The following is a 12,440-nucleotide window of genomic DNA, read 5'->3' as shown; positions in this document are numbered from 1 at the left end:
GTTCCCAGACGCCTCCGATAAATGCTCAACCACTCTCTGCAACGCCTGTTTGAATACCCACACTTTTAGACTCGTATTAGGCCTTAGGTCCGATCCATCCTCCTCCCCCTCTTGCACTCCTCCTGCTTCCTCTTGCATCCCTCCCACCTCTCCCTCTCCCAACCCTCCCACATCTTCCTTTCTCAATTCTCCCACCCCTTGTCTTTTCTTCACCTAGCCCTTTTCTCTGGGCTTGGAACCTGCCTCCTCTCGCCATGCCGGAACCCGAATTCTCTTTCCTCGGTTGCCTCTTCATATCATTATCGCTATCAACTTCCATCGCATCGTCATCTCTCCGTTTGCGATTACTAAATTTGAGCTTGCCTTTCTGACCACGTTGCGCCGCATCTCGACCACGGATGGCGTCAACGTAGGCGTTGATGCCTTGTTCAAGGGTCCTAGTATCGTCGTCGTGCATGAGAACATCACCATCGTTACCATCGTCTCCGGCGTCAAAACTGCGCTTATTGCTCCGTTTCGAGTTAGGTTTATCTTCTGAGTCCTCAGTACCGAGAATGAGTTTCCCATCCTCATCTGTCCTTGTTTTCGTTTTCTTTTGTCCCAATTTCCTCCCTCTCAACGGTTTGGTACTAGAAATATTCCCTAGCGCGCGTTTCGAAAGCAGGTCGAGTGGGTCATCATCATCCTCAATGATATACGTCTGCCCACCATTTACTTTGCCCGCACCACTTGCTCTCTTCTGGTTTCTAACGAACTCATCTTCGGAGTCTCCGTCACTTTCCTCGCTGTCACTGCCATAGACAGCCTGGTCGTATTCACTTTCGAATTTACCCTTTGGCTTCTCCTTCTTTTCTTCTCCCCCATTTACGGCGTTCTGTTTCTTCTTCTTCCTCTGCTCCCTCACCTTCCTAACATTAGTGATTAGCTTCCTATCCTCAGCCGGACACGCCTTTTCTACTTCCTCCGCCCCAAATTTTCTAATCATGCGCTCGACGATATGCTTAACTTTCGCTCTGAAGTGTGCTTTATGTTCATGGCTCCAGATCATGAGATTCTGCAACAGGGTTTTCAGACGTGGTTTCACCATAGTCTCAGGCAGAGTAATGACTTCAACCTTGACGAACCCTAAAACGCTGCGGACGATTTCGCGGTTCGGATTCTGTATGAAGATATCCATGAGCTCGAGGAGGTGTTGGATAGTCTCGGGCGAGATCCGGGTATGGAATTCATACAGAATGCGGGTTACGGCCGTGATGGATGCAGAGATCATGTGTGGTGTGCTGCCTGCGAGGCCGGCTGATACCATGGTGAAATATTCTTCCAATGATGCTTGGACGGTTGGTGCGTCGGAGGGCATATTAGGCACTTTGGATTGCACGATGTCCCCGCCTTGATCCATTCTCTCTCCCATTGCCACGAGGAGGTTGTAGGCGGCTTCCCGGGCCTTTTCGTTGACTTCTTTGGCGGAGATCACGACCTCAGAAAGGACAGAGGGGATAAAGTAGAGATCTGTTTGAGGCATGGTTTCAATTATCTGAGCGATGGCAGCTAAGCGATCCCTTTGGGCTGGCGCTGATGCCCTCTCAGCACTCTGGAGAAGGAGCTGTTGGAGATCTGCATTGCGTTCATGAAGAGCAATTTTACCGACGGGAGACTCAGCAAGTCTAGGAATCAACTTATAGGCCTTCTTTTGGAGCTGCGGATCGTCGTGCTTGTTGACCATGGTAGCGGCCATGCGGAAAAGAGAAGGGAAGCTTTCACGAGGAAGATAAAGTGATATTGTGATGACCAGATCTAAGAGAGTGTGGCTCATTGGTGGCATTTTGCTTTGTGACTTCTCTTGGATTTGTTTGTCAGCCTGTGTTTGAGGGGTGGCTTCTGCGAGTGAAGTCTCAAGGTTAGTCGCAACTCGTTCAAAAGTCTCCACTAGCTCCTATTTTAGAGGTTAGGAACAAGCCAATATGAATTAGAAATTAGCTAGACTTGCCTTCTCAGGGATGACGCTAAGATATGCGTTAATAGTCCGAAGGATAGTACTCCTATACTGCGGCAAAGTCTGACTGTAGACGTTGAAGAGAACAGCAAGAATGTTACTCGAAAATCCGGCGAGATGTTCTAAATTCCTTTGAGCATCCGCTTTGGATATCCGCCCCTGTGCGACAAGATCCTCCTCACCCTCTAACCCTACTATAGCCTTGTTGCTATCCACAAGATTCTGTAGGGCTCTGCAGATATCAGTTCGCAAATCGGCTTGGCCATAAAGCAGGTTTGCTAAAAGCTCTGCGAAGCCCTGGTCGAAGGCATCTGTCAAGTCGAGCGGCAAATCACAATAACCGGGTAGGATCGACCAAATCTGTTGAACAACCGTCTCGAAAACTTTAATTTCCATAGTTTTCTCTTTTTGGCCATGACTGACAACTTTCTGGTACAGCGCTTCGCTCAAAGGCACCATCTCAGCCCTGAAATGTGCCAACCTAGTGTTGTGGACAGAGTCACGGAGAATTGGAAGCATCCAAACTCGACCGGCTTGTCCTAGAGGTGGCCTCGGCAGGTTTAATGGGAGAATACCGAGTACGACATCCGGGCCCATGGCACCAATCGCTTTTGACAGAACCTCATCTGCCTCTTTCACCCCAGTGAACGCTTCATTGCTCCTTAATTCACCGACAATTTTTACAACAGGATTTAGAATAGGGGTTGAGCGCCATCGCAGGGTTTCAAACATGGCGCAAAGCATGCTGAAGACTTCCATCCAAGCAACTTGAAACTTGACGCTGAGGAGGTCTGCAGTGATCTTTGCTATTTTCTCTAAAATTTTCTCGTCGTAAATCGACGGGTCCAGGATGACATTATCTGGGACAAGGTTGACCATGAATGAGATTAAACATTCCGAAGCGGATATACGAATATTGTGCGATGGAGAAGTAAGGAATCCTGATACCATGGTGAAGAGTTCCGGAAGCCTCGCGAATGTATCTCTAGGCTCAATCTGGGCTGAGACTTCGTAGCCTCTCGATAAGACAGCTATCCAGGGTGGCAGGAGCTGCGAGTCGTTCTTTGAGGGCTGAAGCTCGGCAACAACCTCGAGAAGTCTAGGGAGCTTGACTGATGACACCTCGTCAGCCATGCCCGCAAAGATAATTTCGAATATATCAAAAGCGGCCGTGGTCAAGTACTCGTTGGTCGACTTTGAAATATTGAGCAGCAATTCGCAGAGGACGTCGATTTTCCGGCTCGGCCAGCCCCCTGATGCGGTGGCTACAGTTTTAATCAATTGCAGGCTGTGCATCAGATCCGGCTCATTTCTTTGGGCATCTTTGTGTCCCTTGTGCTTCTTCGTATTCCCAGCCTTCTCTGCATTGTCTTTCAGCATCCTCAATGCAGCTTCGGCGCACATGTCGGCGGCTGGATGATCTAGCGAGGGACTTGGGGGGGGGTTCTTTAGCACCGTTGCCAGCGCATCCTGTGCCCTCTTCCTGACCTTAGGCCGATGGTCGACTGCGATGTTCAGAAGCCCAGCAACAGCGCGCCTCGGACCAATCTGGGTCTGGGGAAGATCCCATGCGCGAGCATCCTGTATAGTGAGAAGCGACTCTAGACAGCCAATCGAAGGTTTGAGCAGCGGCGCATCGGCATCCGAGTGAGTAAGGGCGGGGGCAAGACTGGCGAGGATTTCAGAGAACTTGGATCGCAGCAGCGGCGCGGGGACATGCGGGGTTACAAGGTCGAGCAAGTAGATGACGGCTGCGGCCGTGTCCTTGTTGGCAATGCCTTTTGGTGAGATCTGGTGGCTCAGGAGCGATAAAAGGGCAGCAAAATATGCCGTCGGGGTGAAATCTGACTTTTGCTCGCGGAGCGTGTCCTCAATTGCAGAGAGAACCACGGCCGTCTCGATGAAGTTAGTCCTGGAAAAAGAGCGCGCTTTGAGACAGTAGACATACATGCTGCTGGCTCTGCAGCTTCGGAGAATCTCGAATCCTTGCGAGCTTCTCCGTCAGCGCCATGGTGGACAGCTTGTTGGCTTTGTCAAGCGTCGCTGTGTTGCAGTTGTGCCGAGCAAAAAAGTTTAAGAGTTGAATTTTGCCCACCTTCCGCCAAGGCAATGAACCGAGCTCCCTTATCAATTGCAGGCCCTGTCACGTGAATTCAATACACTGTCATCCACATTCTGGTAATCAGCTTGAACTAGCGGTCTATTTTCGCATCTCCAAAGTTATCGTCCGGGTATAAACACAACCACCAAAAAGCAGGTAATCATACAACCAAGCACGTGCCGTCGAAAATATCCCAGATGAGGACACACTCCCCCCATCTAGATCCCCCTGCTCCATGCTTAAAAACGCTTTGATATAAAACACAAACTTGGAAAAAGACTCCACCATTGTCAGCCAACTTTAAAACCGGTGCAACAACACGTGTTTAGCCAAAAATGTCATGCGGTCGCCTCTGCCACCCCATATATCAAAATCGAAGAAAACTTAATCAGTATCGGGAGGCTACTCCTCTGTCAGGGTATCATCAACTCGGGACTTTACGCTCGTCTTGCTAGTCTTTTTCCCAATGTTCAAGATGCTCAACCTCTTTCTCATACCCCCTTTTTTCTGGTGATCTGATTTGTCACTCTTCCCACTCTTGCTTGTCTCCGGCCTGGCATCAGTGCTCTGGCTTCGTTGGCTGTGCGTCTGGCCTAGGCTATTTTGGCTAATGCTCTGACTACTCGGTGGTAGTGGAATCGCCTCGGGTGAAGCGAGATTTAAGAAGCTCAATCGATGTCTGCTGTTCTCTTTGCTGCGACTTCGCGACGAGGTAGTGGTCGACACTGCATCCACCTGCTCTTCTGCAGCTTGTTTCTCAGGTTTCCGGTCTGTTTGGTGCTCGCTGGTGGATCCACCCTTGAAGAATGCAAGACTAAGACGTTTCTTGTCTTGTCGTGCCGGTCGCCCTTCGGGAGGGGGAGATGCCACCCTTGTGCCGTTCACGTGATTTGTAGGGACCGATGCTGGGCTTGTCACGAGGGATGGAGAGGCCGCATTCACAAGCCAAGAGCCTGTAGGTGAACGCATCATCTGGCCAGGATTGACCGGCATAAGAGTTGCCAGTTCCTGGGCATAAGCCAATTCAAGCCCTTCAAAGCATTAGCTCCAGTACATGAGGAACTAGTTCGAACACTTACGCTGCGTAAGATCCGCTTTGGTGGCTTGCTGAGCAGGCCTAGAGTATAGTGCTAGGCAGCGTCTGATTACCAGCGCGTAGTCGGTCAAAGCAACCTTAAGAGCATTCTCCAATAAATTCGGCTCACGTTGTGGTTCGTCCTCCTCCATGTCCGATAACATCGAGGCTCGTTCATTTGGCAGTAGCTCATGGTAGTTAGCGACGCTAGTATCTGCATTTGTATCAATCGCCACCATCAGTTCTTGTGTCAGGGTTGTGAGAGCAGCGTCTTCTCCTTCCGACACTTTTTTTTCTAGGGCTATTAGCTCGGCAGCCTTGCGTGATGTGCGTTCAATGGCAGTCTGAAGTGGAGTTAGGGCCACCGTCCCAACAGCAACAATTTCGCTCCGGCGCAAAATTGTCGGGAATGATTCTGCCGTCGTGTAAACAGTCTTCTCTACCGTGAGCTCCTTTGCATTTGGATCGCCGGTAGTACGACGAGACGCTGTCGTGAAGTGTGATGGCCTCGATAGGAGGTAGTAGTCCCTGATGGATTGCGCAACTTTCGCACGTTGATAGATCGGATGCATAAGGTCTTTTTGTGGGCTAACAGGGAAGATCTGCAAATATTGGCCTTCCACATCCTCTTCAGCCCCCGAAGCTAGAATCTGGGCCGCAGGATGTTGTTGCTGCATGCGATCTGTGAAGGTTGCTAATCGATCGTTTGGAGAGCCTTCAAAGATGAAATGTTTGTCTCGCAGCCCGACAGGAAAACCCAGTCCTTTATATGCGACGCGGAAATAGCGAGAGTTTTGTCGATCGCCTTTGGCAATGCTTTCATAGATTGTGGCCATGGCGTGCTGTGTCCTCGCCAGTTTGGAAAAGTCAAAGACGTTATGTTCATATTGCGTCGCGAGTTCCATATAAGTGCCCAAAGCATTGTCCCAAGACTGGCCATCCTCGTAATATTTGATCATTTGGAAGTATAATTGTTCCTTGCGTTCAAATGAGGATTGAGCTGGGAAATTTGGATCAACGAGCGGCTCCACGATGGTTGACGGCTCCCATTCGTAAAGCGCGGCATGCAGACAGAGGGCGAGACCAGCTTCAGTAAAGTTTTGGGCCTCTGCCTGGAGGTCGACCAGTTGGTGGACATAGCGAATGTAGATATCTTCTTTCTGCATATCCTTCAGAAACTCCATAAGATGGAGAGTATCCATGATGTGGAAAACCTCGCCAGTAGCTTCGGTGCTATGAACAGCAACGAGAAGATCCAACAATTCGTCAATTGTGGTGATGAGATTCTTGACAGCGACGAATAATGGGTCCTCTGGGTCCTGTGCTAAAGGCTCAAACAAGTCTATAAGCTCCTGAATGAAGTGTTTCTGCAGGACAGCCTCGGTAAGAAGTTTCGACTTGAAGAGGCGGTCCAGGCAGTCGATCATCTCCGCCTGAATCAAAGAGAGATCCTCGCTCAAAGTCCACTCGCTAATAATCATAGTCTGCAGAACTTCGATGGCAACACTTCGCAAGCCTTCATGAACACTGAGACAGAGCTCGACTATCGGAGCCACCAAGCCTGGTACGTATTGGACTTGGAAACCACCCATCTTCTCAAGCCCATATTGTTTCTTGTCCTCTGGGCTAGTCTCCCAACCTATCGCTTCCCAACTTCTCTGAAGCAAATCTGCGCCATGCTCCCGAACGTCGCCAGCGATCTTCCACACAGCGCGACGCTTCTGTTCAGGGAATGTCTCCAGTGCAAGCGCATCGCTCCCAACGAGTTTCAGTAGAGCATCGAAGAATGCACGCCAGAGCTCGGTATTGAAATGATCTGCTTCGTCAGGATGTGGCAAGAAAGAGTCGATTAGGATACTAGAAAGCTTCTCCAGGGTTCGCATTGTGGCCTTGTGGTGGTAGATGTGAACACTCAGCCAAGAGCTCGGGAATGCCTCACAGTCCAGAATGGAAATATAGACCTGCAAAGCCGAGAAGAGGAAGTCAGCGATGTCAGACTTCGGCCAATCTAAGTGGATGATTGTAGGCAGACTAGACATTGCTGCAAGGACTGCAGAGATCTCAATCAGGGCCTCGTCGAAGGTGGCTTCGATCGTAGTCGGACGAGAATGAAAAGGGTACGATGTTGGGAACAGTAGAGAGAGAGTGTTCTTGGCTGGTCGGGGCGTAGCTTGAATCGCACGATAAGAGTCCACCAGCTTTGGAATATATTCGCATGCTTCTTGGCCAAGTTCATCAACCTGAGAAGCGACCACTGAGCAGCAGAACCGAATCTGATCCTTCCACTGCTCAGTGACTGTATCAACCTTTCCCCAGTGTGGTGCTAACCATTTGACGGTATTGGTTAAGAGGATCCGACGAGTATCCGGGGATTTGAAGATAGTCAACTCAGTTAGGTGCTGGACTAAGAGGAGTTTGTACAATATTAGCTTTCCCTGCGCTGTACAGCACGAGTCAATAAAGCTGGTCGTCAAATTCAGAATGTCCATTGGGGGCATTGACGGGGAGAGCTCAGGGAGCCAGGTATGGAAGTTCTGAACGAGAATGGTCTTCGTTCCGATCAGAACTGGGGATGGGTTCATCATAAGCGATTCGAGAGACTTAAAGATAGTTTGCAGATCTTTCGTGAAGGTTGGTTGTCGGCTGGTAATCCCAATGCCCGCTTCCTTTTCTTTCTGCTGCTGCCGCGCATTCATGATGAACTTGAGAACATGGCTTCCGACTTTAAACGTTGCTCGTAACTTCCGAGAAGAGTTTGGTTCCACTGGGTTGGACAGAAGGCGGGTATAGCTGCGAACAAGGCAAGAGGTAGCAAAAGGGTACTTGAACCTTGTCTCGGCATATTGATCCACCAACGGACCCAGATTGAACCTCCGGTCGTGGACTATTCCAAGGACAGTAACGAGAGCATGAAAGACTAGGTCTTCGTACTCGTCACTTCCGGCATACTCCACTAGAACTTCAAAGAGAGAGTCGAATACTTCATTCAGGAGTTTGACAATTTCGATCTCCGGGACAAAAGGGAATCGCCGGAGCAGCGCAACCAATTCTCCGGCTGGTTGATCTCGCCATTTGAGAAGTCCAAGTAGGTTGGGATCTTGGGAGTATTTCGTGCTGCAGAGAAACGTCCGCAGGTGCAACGCTGCCATCGGTCCCATGACTGACTCATCCTTCTTCCTCGAGCTCCACGGAAGGGCGAGATAAGCGCCTTTTCCAGCTATCATACTCGAAGTATACTCATCGTACCGATAAAGTGCTAAAGAGTGATCGCCATCTCGCACGAAAGCGTCCTGAGTCCAGAGCGGCATCCAGCACAATGCAAAAGGAAAGCCAGGAGCATCTGCCACACTCATAACGATATGCGACCCAGGCACATCCTCTGGGCTGATGGCGAGCCGAATAGTCGAGTTCCAACGCTCGCCTCGCTCCACGGCAGTTGTGCGCCACGCAGTATGCCCTGCACTGTTACTTGAAGGGTATATGCATCCATCAATACGTTCTCCAGAAGATTTTCGAACCTCGATAGTCAATTGAAGATTGCTCATTGAGGAATTCTGCGCAAGCGGAACAGTGCCAGACTTCGGGTGTGACAAGAACGCATTCCGAGGAAGAAATGTTTCATTCAGTGTGAGATAAATATCGCTACGGCCCTTGGTGGGAGCTCCAGAGAATCCTATTTTCCGCGTTTGCCTGATATTGTGGAGCAGGGTAGGGGTCTTCTCAATTAAAGACTCGGCGTCTGGATTTGCAAATGCTTTCAAATGGATTGTAATGCGGCTTATCTGAGCGTTCTTTTTGTATTTGCCACTCCCACTTGGGTAGATTTCAGTCAAGATGTCGTCCCAATCTTCGCCCTCGTCGGAGATTTCGTCAAAAGGCGCTGGAGGGGTCCATAAGGTGATGGGTTGTTCTGCTTCCGATTGAGCTCGCATCAGTGCATCTACGCGGAGGACTCCAGCGGCTATTGTTCTCTTCAACGTCTTCTGGTCCCTGGAGGCTGTTCTGGTTTTCGCAGCTGCAGAATCTGGCCGACCGTCCTGGCTCTGCGTTCGATTCGTATCTACGCTCGACGGTCGGGCTTCTGGCTGGCGGTTGGAAAGACCGGATTCCTTGCGTTTCGATCCAAACATTACGCTCCGCCTCCCGCCTTTGATGCTCCCAAATTGGGAAGGTTGTAGTGGGGGAGCATTGCTTGATGTGCTTTCCCTTGGGGTACTCATCTGTGGGGCGTTCGAAGAGGATCGGAATGGCTCGTTGGCTAGCAGCTTGAACACAAGGTACAGGCTGGAGCCAGAACCCGCACCTTCGCCAATATCTGTTGCACTGAGGTCCACAAAGAGCGACTTCATTTTCTCTCCGGTCAACGAGACGGCCGCTCCATCACGCGAGGTCAAGTCGAATGAGTATACCTCTGACAGTGGTTTCAATGGCTCGCCGGGGGTTTTGAGACATAGGTACATGCTCACTTGAGCGGCCACCTGCGTAACGTCGCCAAGGACATTCTTCAGGGTGACAAACAGGTGGTGGAGATTGTGCTCATCAACGTGCGGAACCGGCCGTGCATCTAGGAGGCTCATCATGGACTGCAATTTAGTGATCTCGATGGCTGAGTCGTCGCCCGTCAGAATCCTTCCCCGCTGCGAGGGGCTTCGCACAATCACATCCCCACAGAGCATCTTATTTCCCGTGACCAGATCCCAGACTGTCATTTCGCGCACTTTCCCCAACTCTTGCGCTGTCAGAACCTTGTGCAGCAGCTGGCGACGCGCCGTGTCCAATCGCTGCACCAGGGCGGACATTTTGTCCAACGAGCTGTACCGTCTGGCAAGCAGAAGCTCGTGTAACTTTGTAGAATGCCATTCTCTCAAACAGGACGCAATTTCGTCTACCAGCGGCTCCTGGGCGGAGGTCGAGGTCTCATCGCCAATTTTCAGCATCGGCACGGGGGCGGGCGGTCGCGGTGCGGTCGGGTCGTGGGAGCCAACGGAGACGGGGGATAGTGGCAGCATGAGCTGTTGGAGGTGGTCGGAACGCGCAGTCCACTGGGAGCCGTGGCTACCGGCGCGCTTCTTGCTGGAGCGTCGTCTGGACAGCGGGCGAGAGGCCGAGGAGGGTAGGGCGGAGACATGGTCGGGCCTGGACGAGGTTTTGGCGGCGCCTTTGGCAGAGGTAGCACTTGTGCTTTCTGTGGGAGTGATGACACCGTTGGCGGCGGGCTCACCATGACTACCACGCGATGGGGGCAGTCGCTCAAGACCGTCGGAGAGGTGGGCTGGGTTCTTGCCTTCGCCGAGCACCTCGCGCACCTCGACACAGCATCGCGGGAAAATGCCTGAAAAAACGCGTGCCTCGAGTGTTTGGCCCTTGACGCTGGTCAGGCCAGCCAACAGCGACGGCGGGGCAACCAAGTAGCCACGATACCACGAGCCATCTCTGCCTCCCTGCTCAATTATGTACAGCTCGTCGCCGATCTCGAGGGGCAGGTCGGCGGGCGACGAGGGCGAAAAAGGATAGACGCAGATTGCAAAAGCAATGCGCGGAAGCGGTCTCCAGCCTGGCATGGCGCCTCAGACTTGTTGCGCTATGTTGAGGAGCGAGGGCGGAGAAGCATCACGGGGGGACGCGTTCGGCAGCGGGTGCAAGTGTCGCAGGCAATTGGCGGCGTGAGAGAGGACGCTGTCGGGCAAGAGCAGCGCCCCTGACGATGGACGGTGGTGCCGAGTGACGGGAGCGGAGGCACAAAAAACCTGGGGTGGACGACGCCGACCCGGGGCCACGGCGAGCGAGCGCGCAGAGAGGCCTGCCGGACGCACAATGGGACAAAAAGGAAGATGGGGCGGGCGATATGCACGAATGACGGCAGGATAAGGATGGCCAGGTGGAGCAGAGCGCAGCGCGGTGGGTGAGTGAATGAGTGCAGAGCGACGCCTTGGACGTGAACCTGAGAGTTTTGACACAACGTTCACGGGACGTCCGTGATGGCTCCGTTCCTGCATCCGCTTAATTGACTGAGCCGTCCTCACGCGTTTTGCGCAGCCCAAAACAGGACCCCAGCTACAAGCCCTGGACGCAGCATTTCACGAGCAGCCACTAGGATTGTCGCGAAAAATATCTGCCCCCAGCTGTTGGCAACTTCCGTCTTTTCCTTCTCTCACTCAATTTGTATTGCGGATAACATGATGAAGCATGAAATTAATATTTAGGGTCCGATATCAGACTCGATCTCGGGAGGGGAGCACATCAAACACATCTTTGTGGTATCGCCGCATTGAGACGCTTTACAACCCGTCTCGTAGATACCAGCTTCTTGATCTCTTTGATGCACAGCAGCTGCATAACACACTTCGTGTCAGCTGGACGCGAGCACCCGGCCCGCACATAATTCCGACCACAACCTTCACACCCACGTTTCCGTGGCGATAATGCCCTCCTCGGGTCGCCGTTTCCTTTTGCCAGCAGGTTCGCGTGGGCCCAGCGTTGTAAGGACAAATTGCCGAATCCAACCACCCAGAACTCCATACTTCCAGAAAGCTGTGCCGAGCCAGGGCTAGAATTACCACTAATTATCGTCTTAATGCCAGAGTGCATGCAGCGTCATCGCTTCTGTCGGCCGGGACCCCAAATGGTATCACAGATATATCTCCTACAGCCCATGCAGCTATCACTCATTCCTGGCATCTCCTCTCCAGCTTTCTTTGGGTTGTTCAATAAACATTCGACAGTGGAGAATTCAACAATACAACCAATATGCCATGCAAAGCATTGGCACCAAGAACTTCAGCAACGGGGACAATGGCATTGGGCCAGAACCAGAGGAAGCCTTGGTAGGGAAGTTGGTGTTGGGGTTTGGATTGGAATTGGAGTTTGGATTGGAACTAGTTGACGGTGAAGAAGGAACCCTGCCCTTTGTTAGCAATTGTACTCTGTATCTAAAATAGCCATGCAACGCCGGCTTCATTTATATAGAGTGTATGTAAAACACATGACTGCCGTCTCCAGAGAAGCATTTCACTTGGCAAAGTACTACATCTTATCACCTAACGTGAAACATGACAGGGGATAATTCAGGACAGAAGTTGACATCCCGTTGAAGTTCTTCGAGACTCCAGCAAGTGGATTAACAGATAGACCACATCCTGGTCAGGTCCCACGTTATGTGATCGCATGCAGTACAACAAAGTATCGGCATAGGCCTATGGCCGGTGTTCATTATTCATTAGGTCTGTGAGTGTGCATCAAATACCAGGCATGAGGCCGTCATCAAGTCCATC

At 51.5% G+C, this 12,440-nt stretch overlaps 3 protein-coding genes across 3 annotated transcripts; 1 reads left to right on the top strand and 2 right to left on the bottom strand.

Moving 5' to 3' along the window:
- Positions 1-76: 76 nt before the first annotated feature.
- On the bottom strand, positions 77-4,039 carry BDR25DRAFT_334306 (NUC173-domain-containing protein; the record flags this gene model as incomplete). The annotated part of the gene is made up of 3 exons (XM_033692917.1): positions 3,942-4,039; positions 1,988-3,889; positions 77-1,933 (listed from the first exon to the last, which is right to left on the bottom strand). The coding sequence occupies exons 1-3, from the start codon at positions 4,002-4,004 to the stop codon at positions 77-79; spliced, it is 3,822 nt and encodes a 1,273-aa protein (XP_033547535.1). The 5' UTR covers positions 4,005-4,039.
- Positions 4,040-4,208: 169 nt separating this feature from the next.
- Positions 4,209-11,078, bottom strand: BDR25DRAFT_342964 (uncharacterized protein). Its single transcript, XM_033693782.1, has 2 exons — positions 5,174-11,078; positions 4,209-5,125 (listed from the first exon to the last, which is right to left on the bottom strand). Exons 1-2 carry the CDS (start codon positions 10,728-10,730, stop codon positions 4,497-4,499), a joined length of 6,186 nt encoding a protein of 2,061 aa, XP_033547534.1. The 5' UTR covers positions 10,731-11,078; the 3' UTR covers positions 4,209-4,496.
- Positions 10,753-12,389, top strand: BDR25DRAFT_355161 (uncharacterized protein; the record flags this gene model as incomplete). Its single annotated transcript, XM_033695416.1, has 10 exons — positions 10,753-10,832; positions 10,892-11,047; positions 11,085-11,140; positions 11,183-11,331; positions 11,386-11,582; positions 11,626-11,794; positions 11,859-12,054; positions 12,169-12,211; positions 12,238-12,308; positions 12,340-12,389. The coding sequence occupies 10 exons, from the start codon at positions 10,753-10,755 to the stop codon at positions 12,387-12,389; spliced, it is 1,167 nt and encodes a 388-aa protein (XP_033547533.1).
- Between the last annotated feature and the right edge of the window lie 51 nt (positions 12,390-12,440).

This window comes from Lindgomyces ingoldianus, assembly GCF_010093535.1.
Source record: "Lindgomyces ingoldianus strain ATCC 200398 unplaced genomic scaffold BDR25scaffold_16, whole genome shotgun sequence".
Taxonomy (NCBI): domain Eukaryota; kingdom Fungi; phylum Ascomycota; class Dothideomycetes; order Pleosporales; family Lindgomycetaceae; genus Lindgomyces; species Lindgomyces ingoldianus.
The sequence above is the reverse complement of the archived record's forward strand: the minus strand, read 5'-3'. Positions and strand labels throughout refer to the sequence as shown.

What these genes read in the sequence shown, in the direction of transcription:
- BDR25DRAFT_342964 (XM_033693782.1), bottom strand. Translation starts at nt 10,730, where the DNA reads ATGCCAGGCTGGAGACCGCTTCCGCGCATTGCTTTTGCAATCTGCGTC. An exon ending in CAAAGCGGATCTTACGCAGC is followed by an intron (nt 5,126 to 5,173) that starts GTAAGTGTTCGA and finishes AATGCTTTGAAG; the next exon opens with GGCTTGAATTGGCTTATGCC.